This window comes from Sinohyriopsis cumingii, chromosome 11 (genome assembly GCF_028554795.1).
Source record: "Sinohyriopsis cumingii isolate HCF-2022 chromosome 11, ASM2855479v2, whole genome shotgun sequence".
Taxonomy (NCBI): Eukaryota; Metazoa; Mollusca; class Bivalvia; order Unionida; family Unionidae; genus Sinohyriopsis; species Sinohyriopsis cumingii.
The window spans coordinates 83,082,997-83,096,483 of NC_142971.1; the positions used below are offsets into that span (position 1 = coordinate 83,082,997).

The following is a 13,487-nucleotide window of genomic DNA, read 5'->3' on the forward strand; positions in this document are numbered from 1 at the left end:
TTTGAAATCAATAATCTCTCCCAGTGGCGTAGCCAGCAATTCTGCCGGGGGACCCCACCCCAACCTACAGCTATTGTATGGGGCCTCTCCCGGTGAAAAAGAAGTTGAGTTGCTTGATTGAAATTTTGGGCCTTTACTTGGCCTGTCCCCAATCTGAAGCTATTGCCTTCATTACTAAGGTTGGCTGGACAAAAGGTATATCCACGAATCCAATAAAGAGTAGAAACAAACAGAGTCAATATGAGGTCATTTTTATCTTTAAAAAAATATATTTCACTTCTAATCTATACTGTGTAATACACTATTTGTGTAACATCAGCTTAGTTTCTCTTTTGCTTACAAATAGAAAATAGCTTTCGCAATAATGCAAAAAGAAACAGGCCTATTCATCATTGTCAAATGTCTGAAACATAAGAAACAACTACGTAGGAAACAAAATCCCAGACATGCGCAATGGCATACAGTTATGCTCATTGTTTACTATAAAAGCGATTTTTGTTTCATTTCGATAAGTTTCTGCATCATAATTACATTACTTGTTGCTATATCACTAATATACTAAACTTGCTCTATCACTATTGCACTACAACCTGATTTATATCACTATTTAGCTACTGTAATAATTAAAATATTGAATCTTTATGGTTTTTCCTTTGTCTGTAAATGTCTACCATTGCATACTGCATGCATTGTGCAAATTACTGGAACAATACCCTATATATGATGCAATTACTCTCTCTTTAAATTAATTGACTAAATTACTATGACGTGCATATCAGTTGAGTAAAATAATGTGAAGTGTATATTAATTGACTAAATTATCGTCATGTCTATATTAACTGACCAAAGTATTTGACTAGTGTATTAATTTACTTATTTACTGACGTGTATCAATTCAAACATATGCGCAATAGATTTGGACTAATATATTCTTGGAATAAATTATTGTCATGTGTATATTAATTGACTAAGTTACTGTAATGTCTATATTAATAGACTAAATTATTCTGACGCTTTTTCTTCCTGCCGAAATGACCTATATGTGCAATAATTCAAAGGTAGGCACTAGAGTTATGTGACTATTTCTGTTTGCTTGTCATGGAAAGTTGATTTTGAAACTAATGGCGTTCGAGAAAAGTTGTGGAAGATATAAAAGATATTTCTGAGCAAGATTACAAAAAATTATGTAAAATAAATATTTTGGCAAATTATAGCATATGACATTAGTACTCAAATTAATTCCCTTATTGCAGAACAATATTAAGTCACTGATGAAGATGCTTTTTTCCACTAAATTCCTACAATCGGATCATCTTGGGTCGGTCATCTTGGCCTGTCACTGAGCAAAGCAAATTTCTCTAGTTGGCTTATCACTAATTAACCTACAAATGTTGATATGCTGCAAAATACACACTAGCAACAATCCAAGCAACGCAATCATGGGGAACAACCCTTGTGACAAATTTGCCCAACACCCCAAATTATATCCCGAATTTGGAGCTTCTATGTCTTATAGGGAGGAGAAGGAATAGCAGGATATTAGTTCAAGCAGCCAAACGCGCACGTTCAGATGTACAGGATTTTAATGGTCTAGGGTCAGTAGGTATGGCCGTTCCTTTTTATTTATAGCGCTAAAAACCAAAATATCAAAAGTTGCTTCCATACACCGCAACCAGATCTTTCAAGATTTGCTTCTTTTCATTTTCCGGTGCAAAACAGGATCGGGCAGCGTTAAATACCTGGAACAGAGGAGAAACATCTACAGTTTATAACAGTAATACTCTAAAATACATTAAAAATGTCTTCACGAAAATCTCAAGTAAAATAAATTTTGCAACACTGCGTTCTTTCTAAAGACACGAAGTAGAGATTTTAAAAAAATCGCAATCGAAAGATCGTGGATTCAATACTCATCCTGGTCGATAGCTTCTGTGTGTCATTTGAAAAAACAGATAGCTTCCATTTACATAATTATGATGTAGCCAATATAACATTAAAAGTGTCTTGCAACACCGCCCACCCATCCACCCCAAAAAACACAAAACAAATGAAACAACATCCGACGGAGAAGGTACAGACTCAATATTTAAGTACATCCGGATGCGTTTGAGACATAGTAACTGGCAGTCCCATTGACTTCCTCAAAACTCTGTGTAAATAATTATCATTAGGACAGCAAACGTTATTCCTATATTTTGGTAAGAGAAACTCACTGAAGAACTGGAGGGCAATGCTACATTCGTTTTAACTAGGAAGAGCACAAAGGGAGGTTGTTAACTGAATATATTTTCTTTTTTCTAAATTTTAAGCAGATCGTTATTGACATCCTTATACCCGTATATATATATATATATATATATATATATATATATATATATATATATATATATATATATATATATATATATATATATATATATATATATATATATATATATATATATATATATATATATATATATATGTGTGTGTGTGTGTGTGTGTGTGTGTGTGTGTGTGTGTGTTATTTTGACCCTTTAACTGTCAAAACAAAAAGCAATTGTTAATCCTGGATGCAGCCGTTAGCCGTAAGTATTGCTTTTCATTATATTTATTATTTTTCGACACTGAAGGGTTTATTGAGTTCTAAGACTACTAGAGTAAAATTCATTGGTCAAAAGCAAGCATGTTGTAAGAGACGAGCTATGGATGCATTGTCACGATCCGTCCCATGATGACTTTATGCTAAGAAGGATGAGAACGTTTTAAAAGAATTTATATAAAGAGAAAAATGACTTTACAATTTAAGCCTTTATCGTTGCAATGAATGTCCGAGCTTATTAGATATTAAAAGGATTGTGTTGATGCCCCGTTAAACATATACATACATAATGTTACGACTCTATTGTCATAGATTTAAGTAACAGAAGAGAAGCAAAACAAACAAGTTTTTTTAAAACTTTACAAACAATTTAATTTTTAAAGTAATAAATATAAACTGTGAGAGGAACCTACAGTATAACGAAGCGAATTTAAATTAGTCCTTATAAAAGTCTATGAAAGTCCTAAACGAATGAAAGGTCCCTTTTAAATTTCAATACCGGAAATGAACTGGTCCTCCAAGAACCGTGACGTCGTCAAACGGTTAGGTGCAGAACTCTTTTGAATAATTTATAACAGTTTCACAATAATTTTAGAGTCCAAATAATGAGCATTTTCTATCACAGTCCAAACAAGTGTTTTTCCTTTGGAAAAATATCTCAGTACAACATAAAATACGTCTGCAAACTTACAAAAGAAACATTAAAAGTGAACGAATCCAGAAACCGGAATTAAACTGAATGCTTATTTTCTCCTGTTATACACCGTATATTGCGACTGAACTGAAATTCGCAATAGATCCATGTGACAATATACACTATTAATTTTCCATTAATTTAATATATTCACATGACATCATGGAACGAATGGGAATCAACAGAATTATTCTGGAAACATTGATATCCCTTCAGTCACTGAGAAAATACGCCATAGGCGCCATTTTAAGCCTTATAGTACTTACTGTGGCTATTGCGTTTCAGAAAACGAAAAGAACAGAACACAAGTTGTTGTTGTTGTTGGGTTTAACGCCACTTTTCAGCACACGATAGGCTATGTATGGCGGCCAGTAGTAATGGTGGAGGAAGAACCCGGGAAAACCCCGGAAAGAAACACCGACCCACGAGAAGCTACTGGCAAGCTTTTTCACATACCCACATTGGCCGAATCCTAGACTCGAACCCACGCAGACAGTGGTGAGATGGCAGTGATCCGTAACGGAGAGCGCTTCAGACCACTCGGCCACTCGGAACACAAGTTGTATTAATAACAATGAATCTATGGGTCACACGGAGGGGGTATATGACAATACAACAGCTTGCTACCATATTTTAAGGCGACGTCACGTATCCATGGAGATACAGATCGCAGGTGAATGTATAGAATCAGAGCTAGAATATTTAACATTTGGAGGAAATAAATATAAAATGTTTTAGGATATAATACAATATCAATCCAAGTGTGCACCAAGCTGTACAAGAGAACACATAGGATTTCATTATTAATTTTGAAATATTTCCAATTCCACAAATATCACAAAGGTTATGATATTACTGTATTCATTTATTAGAATAGATTTTTTATAGACTTTGTGATTATTGGTGGTAAATAAGGTTTACGGTTTTGCAATATAAGGATTACGGTAACAGAACGGTTTTAGAAACTTATTTCTTTCTTTGTGAATCTGGAACAAAAATCAGTAAGCTTACCTATCCGATTTGGAGACTATCACGTGATGTCCTATAAAATGACCCAGTTGCCAATAAAGAAGATAGTGTAACATGTTAGGCACCTTTTAAAAATAAAGACAATGATAGTTTTAAGACGTACCCCCTGAATGATTTGCTGATTGGACAACCCCATCTGGCTGACGAAGCGGTAGTCATCTATCAAATCGTTGTCAAGAACTATTGGATCGTCCGTGTTGATTGAGTAATTGGCACCGTCGGCTACGAGACTGCAATGAGAAGACACACAGTTATGCGGAATGTATTATTCTGAATATTTTAAATTTCTTTTGCTTTCTTTGTCTGTCAAACATAAATAATAATGCGATAAATAATGTGTGTGTGTGCGTGTTGGATTTTTAACGTAGCTTTCACTTTGTCAGTCATATCGCGATATCTGCAGTATGGCAGTTTATAGTGATATCTAACACTGGGCATCATGCCGCAGACATGTAGCATGATGTTCCACCCAATCACACTATCCTGACACCAGGCCGACTAGTCCTAACACTAACCTCTTAACGAAAAGCGCCAAGCGAGGCAGTTGCTAGTACCATTTGTATCAGTCTATGGTATGACTCGGCCAGGGTTCGAGTCCGCGACCTCACGCCTATTTGGTAATACGGCACTGGCTGTAACCACTAAGTCACCGGAGCGGTCAATAAAAATGAGAGAAACAAGCAAGTTCAACCTACCACACTAAATTAAGAAAATATCCATTTCAGGGCCTGCTGGACATAAGATTCCGAGTTTAATCCAAGTACTGACTTGGATCAATTGTTATCTGATTGCAAAAGTGTCAAATCTAAATGGAGTTCAAATATTGTGCAATATCTAGTTTTTGACAAATTTTTTTTTTGTTTGTGTGATAATCCTTAGTTAATCCGATTAAAATCAGATCTCCACAGTCCTGCGTGTAGTTCTGACAGACACCAATAACAGTTCATGTTTTGGTGACTTTGGGAGTTTCCAATCCACTTATTTTTAGTATCTAGTATCCTATCAGATAAAGCATTGCAAATTCGTGTTAGAGAGAGTACTGTTAGTAATCATATGTTCCGAATGATGTGCGTCATTTTCAAAATCGTGAAAGTTGTAATGTGATTGCTGAACCACAATGTCAACAGAACATGGCCTGTTATTTGTGTACAACAGCTCGAGACGTTGGCCTGTAGAGATTTGATCTGACTCAGACTGAATCCTTAACCGATCTTTTATTCCTTCAGTAATAGTCACTGGACTCGCTTGACCCTGTTCGTAGTAAACTTTTTTCTTGGACTCCTTTGACACGGTTAGCAATGATCTTTTTCTTGGACTCATTTTGACGCTGTTGCTATTGATAACTTTGCATTCTTTTGTTTTCCTTTCTCATTCACTGTGGCTTCCAGGTGTTCGTGAAACGCAATGGTAATCATGTTTAAATCTTCCATCAATAGAGATCTGGGATTTTTGAAAAATTGTTAAGGAAGCTAAAAAACAGCGACTTAGTCTTGTGCAACGATAGCTTTAGTTTAGAGATTGACTTTCTCATCTTTATTGTCGTTATTGTTTCATTTGATCGTTACTGTTGTTATTGTTTCATTTGATCATTATTGTTGTTATTGTTTCATTTGATCGTTACTGTTGTCATTGTTTCATTTGATCGTTACTGTTGTTATTGTTTCATTTGATCATTATTGTCGTTATTGTTTCATTTGATCATTACTGTTGTTATTGTTTCATTTGATCGTTACTGTTGTTACTGTTTCATTTTATCATTATTGTTGTATTTGTTTCATTTGATCGTTACTGTTGTTCATTTGATCGTTAGTTGTTATTGTTTCAATAGATCGTTACTGTTGTTGTTGTTTCCCTTGATCGTTACTGTTGTTATTGTTTCATTTGATCGTTATTGTTGTTATTGTTTCATTTGATCATTAGTATTGTTATTGTTTCATTTGATCGTTACTGTTGTTTCATTTGACCATCACTGTTGTTATTGTTTCATTTGATCATTTTTGTTGTTATTGTTTCATTTGATCGTTACTGTTGTTATTGTTTCATTTGATCATTACTGTTGTTGTTGTTTCATTTGATCATTACTGTTGTTATTGTTTCATTTGATCATTACTGTTGTTATTGTTTCATTTGATCATTACTGTTGTTATTGTTTCATTTGATCGTTACTGTTGTTTCAATTGATCGTTACTGTTGTTATTGTTTCATTTGATCGCTATTGTTATTGTTTCATTTGATCGTTACTGTTGTTATTGTTTCATTTAATCATTATTGTTGTTATTGATTCATTTGATCGTTACTGTTGTTATTGTTTCATTTGATCGTTACTGTTGTTATTGTTTCATTTGATCATTACTGTTGTTATTGTTTCATTTGATCGTTACTGTTGTTTCTTTTGATCGTTACTGTTATTGTTTCATTTGATCATTAGTATTGTTATTGTTTCATTTGATCGTTACTGTTGTTTCATTTGACCATTACAGTTGTCATTGTTTCATTTGATCATCTTTGTTGTTATTGTTTCATTTGATCGTTACTGTCGTTATTGTTTCATTTGATCGTTACTGTTGTTATTGTTTCATTTGATCATTATTGTTGTCATTGTTTCATTTGATCGTTCCTGTTGTCATTGTTTCATTTGATCGTTACTGTTGTTATTGTTTCATTTGATCATTATTGTCGTTATTGTTTCATTTGATCATTACTGTTGTTATTGTTTCATTTGATCATTACTGTTGTTTCTTTTGATCGTTACTGTTATTGTTTCATTTGATCATTAGTATTGTTATTGTTTCATTTGATCGTTACTGTTGTTTCATTTGACCATTACAGTTGTTATTGTTTCATTTGATCATTTTTGTTGTTATTGTTTCATTTGATCGTTACTGTCGTTATTGTTTCATTTGATCGCTACTGTTGTTATTGTTTCATTTGATCATTATTGTTGTTATTGTTTCATTTGATCGTTACTGTTGTCATTGTTTCATTTGATCGTTACTGTTGTTATTGTTTCATTTGATCGTTACTGTTATTATTGTTTCATTTGATCATTACTGTTGTTATTGTTTCATTTGATCGTTACTGTTGTTTCTTTTGATCGTTACTGTTATTGTTTCATTTGATCGTTACTGTCGTTATTGTTTCATTTGATCATTACTGTTGTTATTGTTTCATTTGATCATTACTGTTGTTATTGTTTCATTTGATTATTACTGCTGTTATTCTTTCATTTGATCATTCCTGTTGTTATTATTTCATTTGATTATTACTGTTGTTATTGTTTCATTTGATTATTACTGTTGTTATTGTTTCATTTGATCGTTACTGTTGTTTCAATTGATCGTTACTGTTGTTATTGTTTCATTTGATCGCTACTGTTATTGTTTCATTTGATCGTTACTGTTATTGTTTCATTTGATCATTATTGTTGTTATTGATTCATTTGATCATTACTGTTGTTATTGTTTCATTTGATTATTACTGTTGCTATTGTTTCATTTGATTATTACTGTTGTTATTGTTTCATATGATCGTTACTGTTGTTTCAATTGATCGTTACTGTTGTTATTGTTTCATTTGATCGCTACTGTTATTGTTTCATTTGATCGTTACTGTTGTTATTGTTTCTGTTGATCATTATTGTTGTTATTGATTCATTTGATCATTACTGTTGTTACTGTTTCATTTGATCGTTACTGTTGTTATTGTTTCATTTGATCATTACTGTTGTTATTGTTTCATTTGATCGTTACTGTTGTTTCTTTTGATCGTTACTGTTATTGTTTCATTTGATCGTTACTGTTGTTCATTTGATCGTTAGTTGTTATTGTTTCTATAGATCGTTACTGTTGTTGTTGTTTCATTTGATCGTTACTGTTGTTATTGTTTCATTTGATCATTATTGTTGTTATTGTTTCATTTGATCATTAGTATTGTTATTGTTTCATTTGACCATTACTGTTGTTATTGTTTCATTTGATCATTTTTGTTGTTATTGTTTCATTTGATAGTTACTGTTGTTATTGTTTCATTTGATCATTACAGTTGTTGTTGTTTCATTTGATCATTACTGTTGTTATTGTTTCATTTGATCGTTACTGTTGTTTCAATTGATCGTTACTGTTGTTATTGTTTCATTTGATCGCTACTGTTATTGTTTCATTTGATCGTTACTGTTGTTATTGTTTCATTTGATCATTATTGTTGTTATTGATTCATTTGATCGTTACTGTTGTTATTGTTTCATTTGATCGTTACTGTTGTTATTGTTTCATTTGATCATCTTTGTTGTTATTGTTTCATTTGATCGTTACTGTTGTTTCTTTTGATCGTTACTGTTATTGTTTCATTTGATCATTAGTATTGTTATTGTTTCATTTGATCGTTACTGTTGTTTCATTTGACCATTACTGTTGTTATTGTTTCATTTGATCATTTTTGTTGTTACTGTTTCATTTGATCGTTACTGTCGTTATTGTTTCATTTGATCGTTACTGTTGTTATTGTTTCATTTGATCATTATTGTTGTTATTGTTTCATCTGATCGTTACTGTTGTCATTGTTTCATTTGATCGTTACTGTTGTTATTGTTTCATTTGATCATTATTGTTGTTATTGTTTCATTTGATCATTACTGTTGTTATTGTTTCATTTGATCGTTACTGTTGTTATTGTTTCATTTGATCATTATTGTTGTCATTGTTTCATTTGATCGTTACTGTTGTTTTATTTGATCGTTAGTTGTTATTGTTTCAATAGATCGTTACTGTTGTTGTTGTTTCATTTGATCGTTACTGTTGTTATTGTTTCATTTGATCATTATTGTTGTTATTGTTTCATTTGATCATTAGTATTGTTATTGTTTCATTTGATCGTTACTGTTGTTTCATTTGACCATTACTGTTGTTATTGTTTCATTTGATCATTTTTGTTGTTATTGTTTCATTTGATCGTTACTGTTGTTATTGTTTCATTTGATCATTACTGGTGTTGTTGTTTCATTTGATCATTATTGTTGTTATTGTTTCATTTGATCATTAGTATTGTTATTGTTTCATTTGATCGTTACTGTTGTTTCATTTGACCATTACTGTTGTTATTGTTTCATTTGATCATTTTTATTGTTATTGTTTCATTTGATCGCTACTGTTATTGTTTCATTTGATCGTTACTGTTGTTATTGTTTCATTTGATCATTATTGTTGTTATTGATTCATTTGATCGTTACTGTTGTTATTGTTTCATTTGATCGTTAGTTATTATTGTTTCATTTGATCATTACTGTTGTTATTGTTTCATTTGATCGTTACTGTTGTTTCTTTTGATCGTTACTGTTATTGTTTCATTTAATAGTTACTGTCGTTATTGTTTCATTTGATCATTACTGTTGTTATTGTTTCATTTGATCATTACTGTTGTTATTGTTTCATTTGATTATTACTGTTGTTATTGTTTCATTTGATCATTACTGTTGTTATTGTTTCATTTGATTATTACTGTTGTTATTGTTTCATTTGATCGTTACTGTTGTTTCAATTGATCGTTACTGTTGTTATTGTTTCATTTGATCGCTACTGTTATTGTTTCATTTGATCGTTACTGTTGTTATTGTTTCATCTGATCATTATTGTTGTTATTGATTCATTTGATCATTACTGTTGTTATTGTTTCATTTGATAGTTACTGTTGTTATTGTTTCATTTGATCATTACTGTTGTTATTGTTTCATTTGATCGGTACTGTTGTTTCTTTTGATCGTTACTGTTATTGTTTCATTTGATCGTTACTGTCGTTATTGTTTCATTTGATCATTATTGTTGTTATTGTTTCATTTGATTGTTAGTGTTGTTATTGTTTCATTTGATTGTTACTGTTGTTATCGTTTCATTTGATTGTTATTGTTGTTATTGTTTAATTTGATCGTTACTGTTGTTATGGTGTCGTTTGTTTTTGGTCCTTTGGACGGTGGGGGTCTTTTGTGGTGGGAGGTGTTTTAACCGTTTGATATTTCAACTCAACAAGAAGGTGCATGGAATCAGTTTCCTCAGGTATATTTAATGGTAGTGATTTTGATTGTTGAAGGCACATGGTTTGTGAATATGGTCACACAAAATCCGCAAACTGTGACATGAAATATATCTAGCAAAACCACCGACATTTACTAACAATATAGTCTCAAAAACACTTTATTTGATATGGGTACGAACTTAAACCATTTTGTTGTGCTTGTACTAAACTTTGCTGACAGAGAGCTGAATCAATATTTCTTCTATAGATTTGTGTGATATTATTCTGACTCATTTGTGTTAGTTATTGGTGATGGGAAAATCATCTTTTCAAAAATGTCTTGTGCCCTTGGAGGCATTCAATAAAAAATCAAACATTCAGTTATAGTTTGAAGAGTAAAGCGATTTCGGAGGGCAGTGTGCTTTGTTTATCCCATTAGAAACAGTTTACTATAAAACAATCACATCAGATATTCATACACATACGAACACGGGGGCCCCTAGTGGCCGAGTGGTCTAAAGCGCTCACCATTACGGATCACTGCCGTATCACCTATGTCTGCCTGGATTCGAATCTTTGGCTCGACCAATGTGGGTATGTGAGAAAGCTTACCAGTAGCTTCTCGTGGGTTGGTGGTTCTTTTCGGGGTTTTCGCCAGGTTCTTCCTCCACCACTTATACTGGCTGCCATGTATAGCCTATATTGTGCTGAAAAATGGCGTTAAACCCAACAACAACATCTGACCACTGTATTTACTTACGTACTTACCGGAGAAGTGGGTGCTGTTTTATATCCTCTGGACAGGCCTTGGTCCTGATGCTGGAGATAGGACAGACTTCCAGGTGAACTCTGTCCCTCAGAATCCGCTGATAGAGTTCTAAGTCATCCAGCGCATGATACCCATGTCCGATTCTCTCTGCATGCATGTGGTCCAGCGCCTTGGATATACATGTAGATACATGAAGTAAAACTAAATTTCACCTTTATCTATGGTTGTGTTCAAGAAATATACATGATATGTCACATTTGCAATAAATTTTTCACAATATTTACAATGAAACTAAAATTGTATCACCATGCCTGTCAAAACGCTTTGAAGTGATTTACCTTATGGACTAAAGCGCTTAATTATTATGTTAATACAATTTATAATGGTTTAATAATAATAATAATAATAATAATAATAATAATCATGTAGTAATAAACCTGGAGTATGCGCAATGAATTGTCTGCTTGAAAATAGTTTCCATTTGGGAAGTTCTGAAGAACAATTCATAGCACATGACAATTGATTATCAGCATCAACTAGCGGTACTGCATACCTGAATAATTGAAACAATTATGGATAGTGTTCGGACTCTTGCTTTTGGGAGTGGGCCCTCTATAAAACGATGTTCGGTCGCTGAAGCATTGGTCAATCAGGAGCGAGTTAGTTGTAAGAAGTTAGGATTGTCTTACCAAGACAGAGTCGAAGAACATATATAGCCCAGGTGAGATACGGTCTTTTGGGAGTCATGTTATCCTGGTGGAAACGCAAAGTCCACACCTGAGATTTTCAGGTAAACAAGAATGGTCCTGTGTTACATTTGTTTGCATGTTAGAGACCTACGTGTTGAGAATTCGTTCTTGCAGCGAATTCCGAAGGTTGTTGTGAGAGTGTTTGACCCTGGATGGCTAGTCGGAACAGTTTCATGTTGGATTCAACTTGGTTAATTTGTGTTCATTGTTAACATTTAGTTTACTTATAAGCAGTTATTGATTTCCAGAAAAGGTTTATTTGAGATGCGAGTGACGGGTTGTAAGAAACAAGCCTGTTGATTCTGAGTTTTGTCTTAATCATGTTTGGGAATCATTAAGGGGGTTGGTGGTTGCAACGTTAACCCTAAACATATAAATAGTTTTTATACAAACATATCAAACAAGGAGTGAAAGAATCAAATTTAACTGCAAATGCAGCTTACACTCGTCGAAATAAAGCAACAAAGGCGGTATGTGTTCGAGTTACTTGATAATAATGAAAATGTGAGGTCCAATAAGCAATTCTTACTTCTGCTTGAGAATCGAACTTCAACAGATTGACAATGTTTGACGCTTTTTAAATTCACACTCTCCGCGCCAAAGCCATCAATGTTATTCAAGTGCACTCTTTTGTCTAGTGTTAATCTATTGATAATTTAACGCTTTTCAGAGGTTTTTCAATACACAATTTAAATGATTTCGCAAATTATTACGCATCATTCAGCACATGTGCATTGGAAATTAAAGGCAGCTAAAAAAAATATAAGCTGTTGTCAGAGGATTTGCAACAGAATATAGAAAAGAAACAAGAACGTGCTAAGATTACTGAGCGGAAATGCAGTGGAAATCAGTAGAAACTGAGCATCCATTGCAAATTGTTCTATCATGCAATCATCGACTTCAGTGGAAAAGACGCTGCGGATAAAGCAATTCCTGGATGTTGCTATGGTGCGGTGAAGTTGCAGTGGATTACGGAACACGCAATGGTAGTAGCCGTGATGCCTAATTACAATCGAACTACTTTTAATCAGTGCCGCTATAATTTATCCAAGGAAAACTAAAGAATGTGTGTGTGTGTGTGTGTGTGTGTGTGTGTGTGATTGAGACCTCTCTGACTGCTGAAGCTGGGCCATTCTCTCCCGCGTGCACTGTTCGGTGAATTCCATTCATTTTGGCATACTGTAAAGAAATTATGTAATATCACTGACGAACTAAATGACATTCTTGTCACCAAAACAATCAAAACCAAACTTTAATAGCATTGACCACACATGCCCTTAACCATCCTTAAAACTGTATAAGAGACTGGAAAATACCAGTGATATATATATATATATATATATATATATATATATATATATATATATATATATATATATATATAAACGATAGTTCATCAAGTTTTTAAAAATATTTCTGAAATAGTTTAAGGTACTTGAATCAAAGTAACTTTGTTGCCTAATATAGAGCTGTGACGATAATACAATAGTTTGCACGCGAAGACCAATATTAACTATCCCACAATGATCATTATCTATGTCGTTCGCTACAATTCATGAGACCAGATCTTCAAAACATCATCCTCTCATTGCAGTGCGAGCTGAGTAACTTCCACTCTCTGAAGAAACCTGGAGTTTTATCGGCCTGTCCATTTTGTATATG

The 13,487-nt window shown here is 33.2% G+C and overlaps 1 protein-coding gene across 1 annotated transcript in view; it reads right to left on the reverse strand.

The window, feature by feature from the left end:
* Positions 1-235: 235 nt before the first annotated feature.
* LOC149788866 (adenosine deaminase-like) overlaps positions 236-13,487 on the reverse strand; it is a 39,997-nt gene continuing 26,745 nt past the window's right edge. Inside the window, exons 6-9 of the mRNA XM_089974998.1 lie at positions 12,933-13,004; positions 11,076-11,245; positions 4,408-4,534; positions 236-1,739 (exon numbers count right to left, since the gene is read on the reverse strand). Of these exons, the coding sequence (XP_089831124.1) occupies positions 1,647-1,739; positions 4,408-4,534; positions 11,076-11,245; positions 12,933-13,004 (462 nt within the window). The 3' untranslated portion in view covers positions 236-1,646. The remainder of the gene's footprint in view (positions 1,740-4,407; positions 4,535-11,075; positions 11,246-12,932; positions 13,005-13,487) is intronic.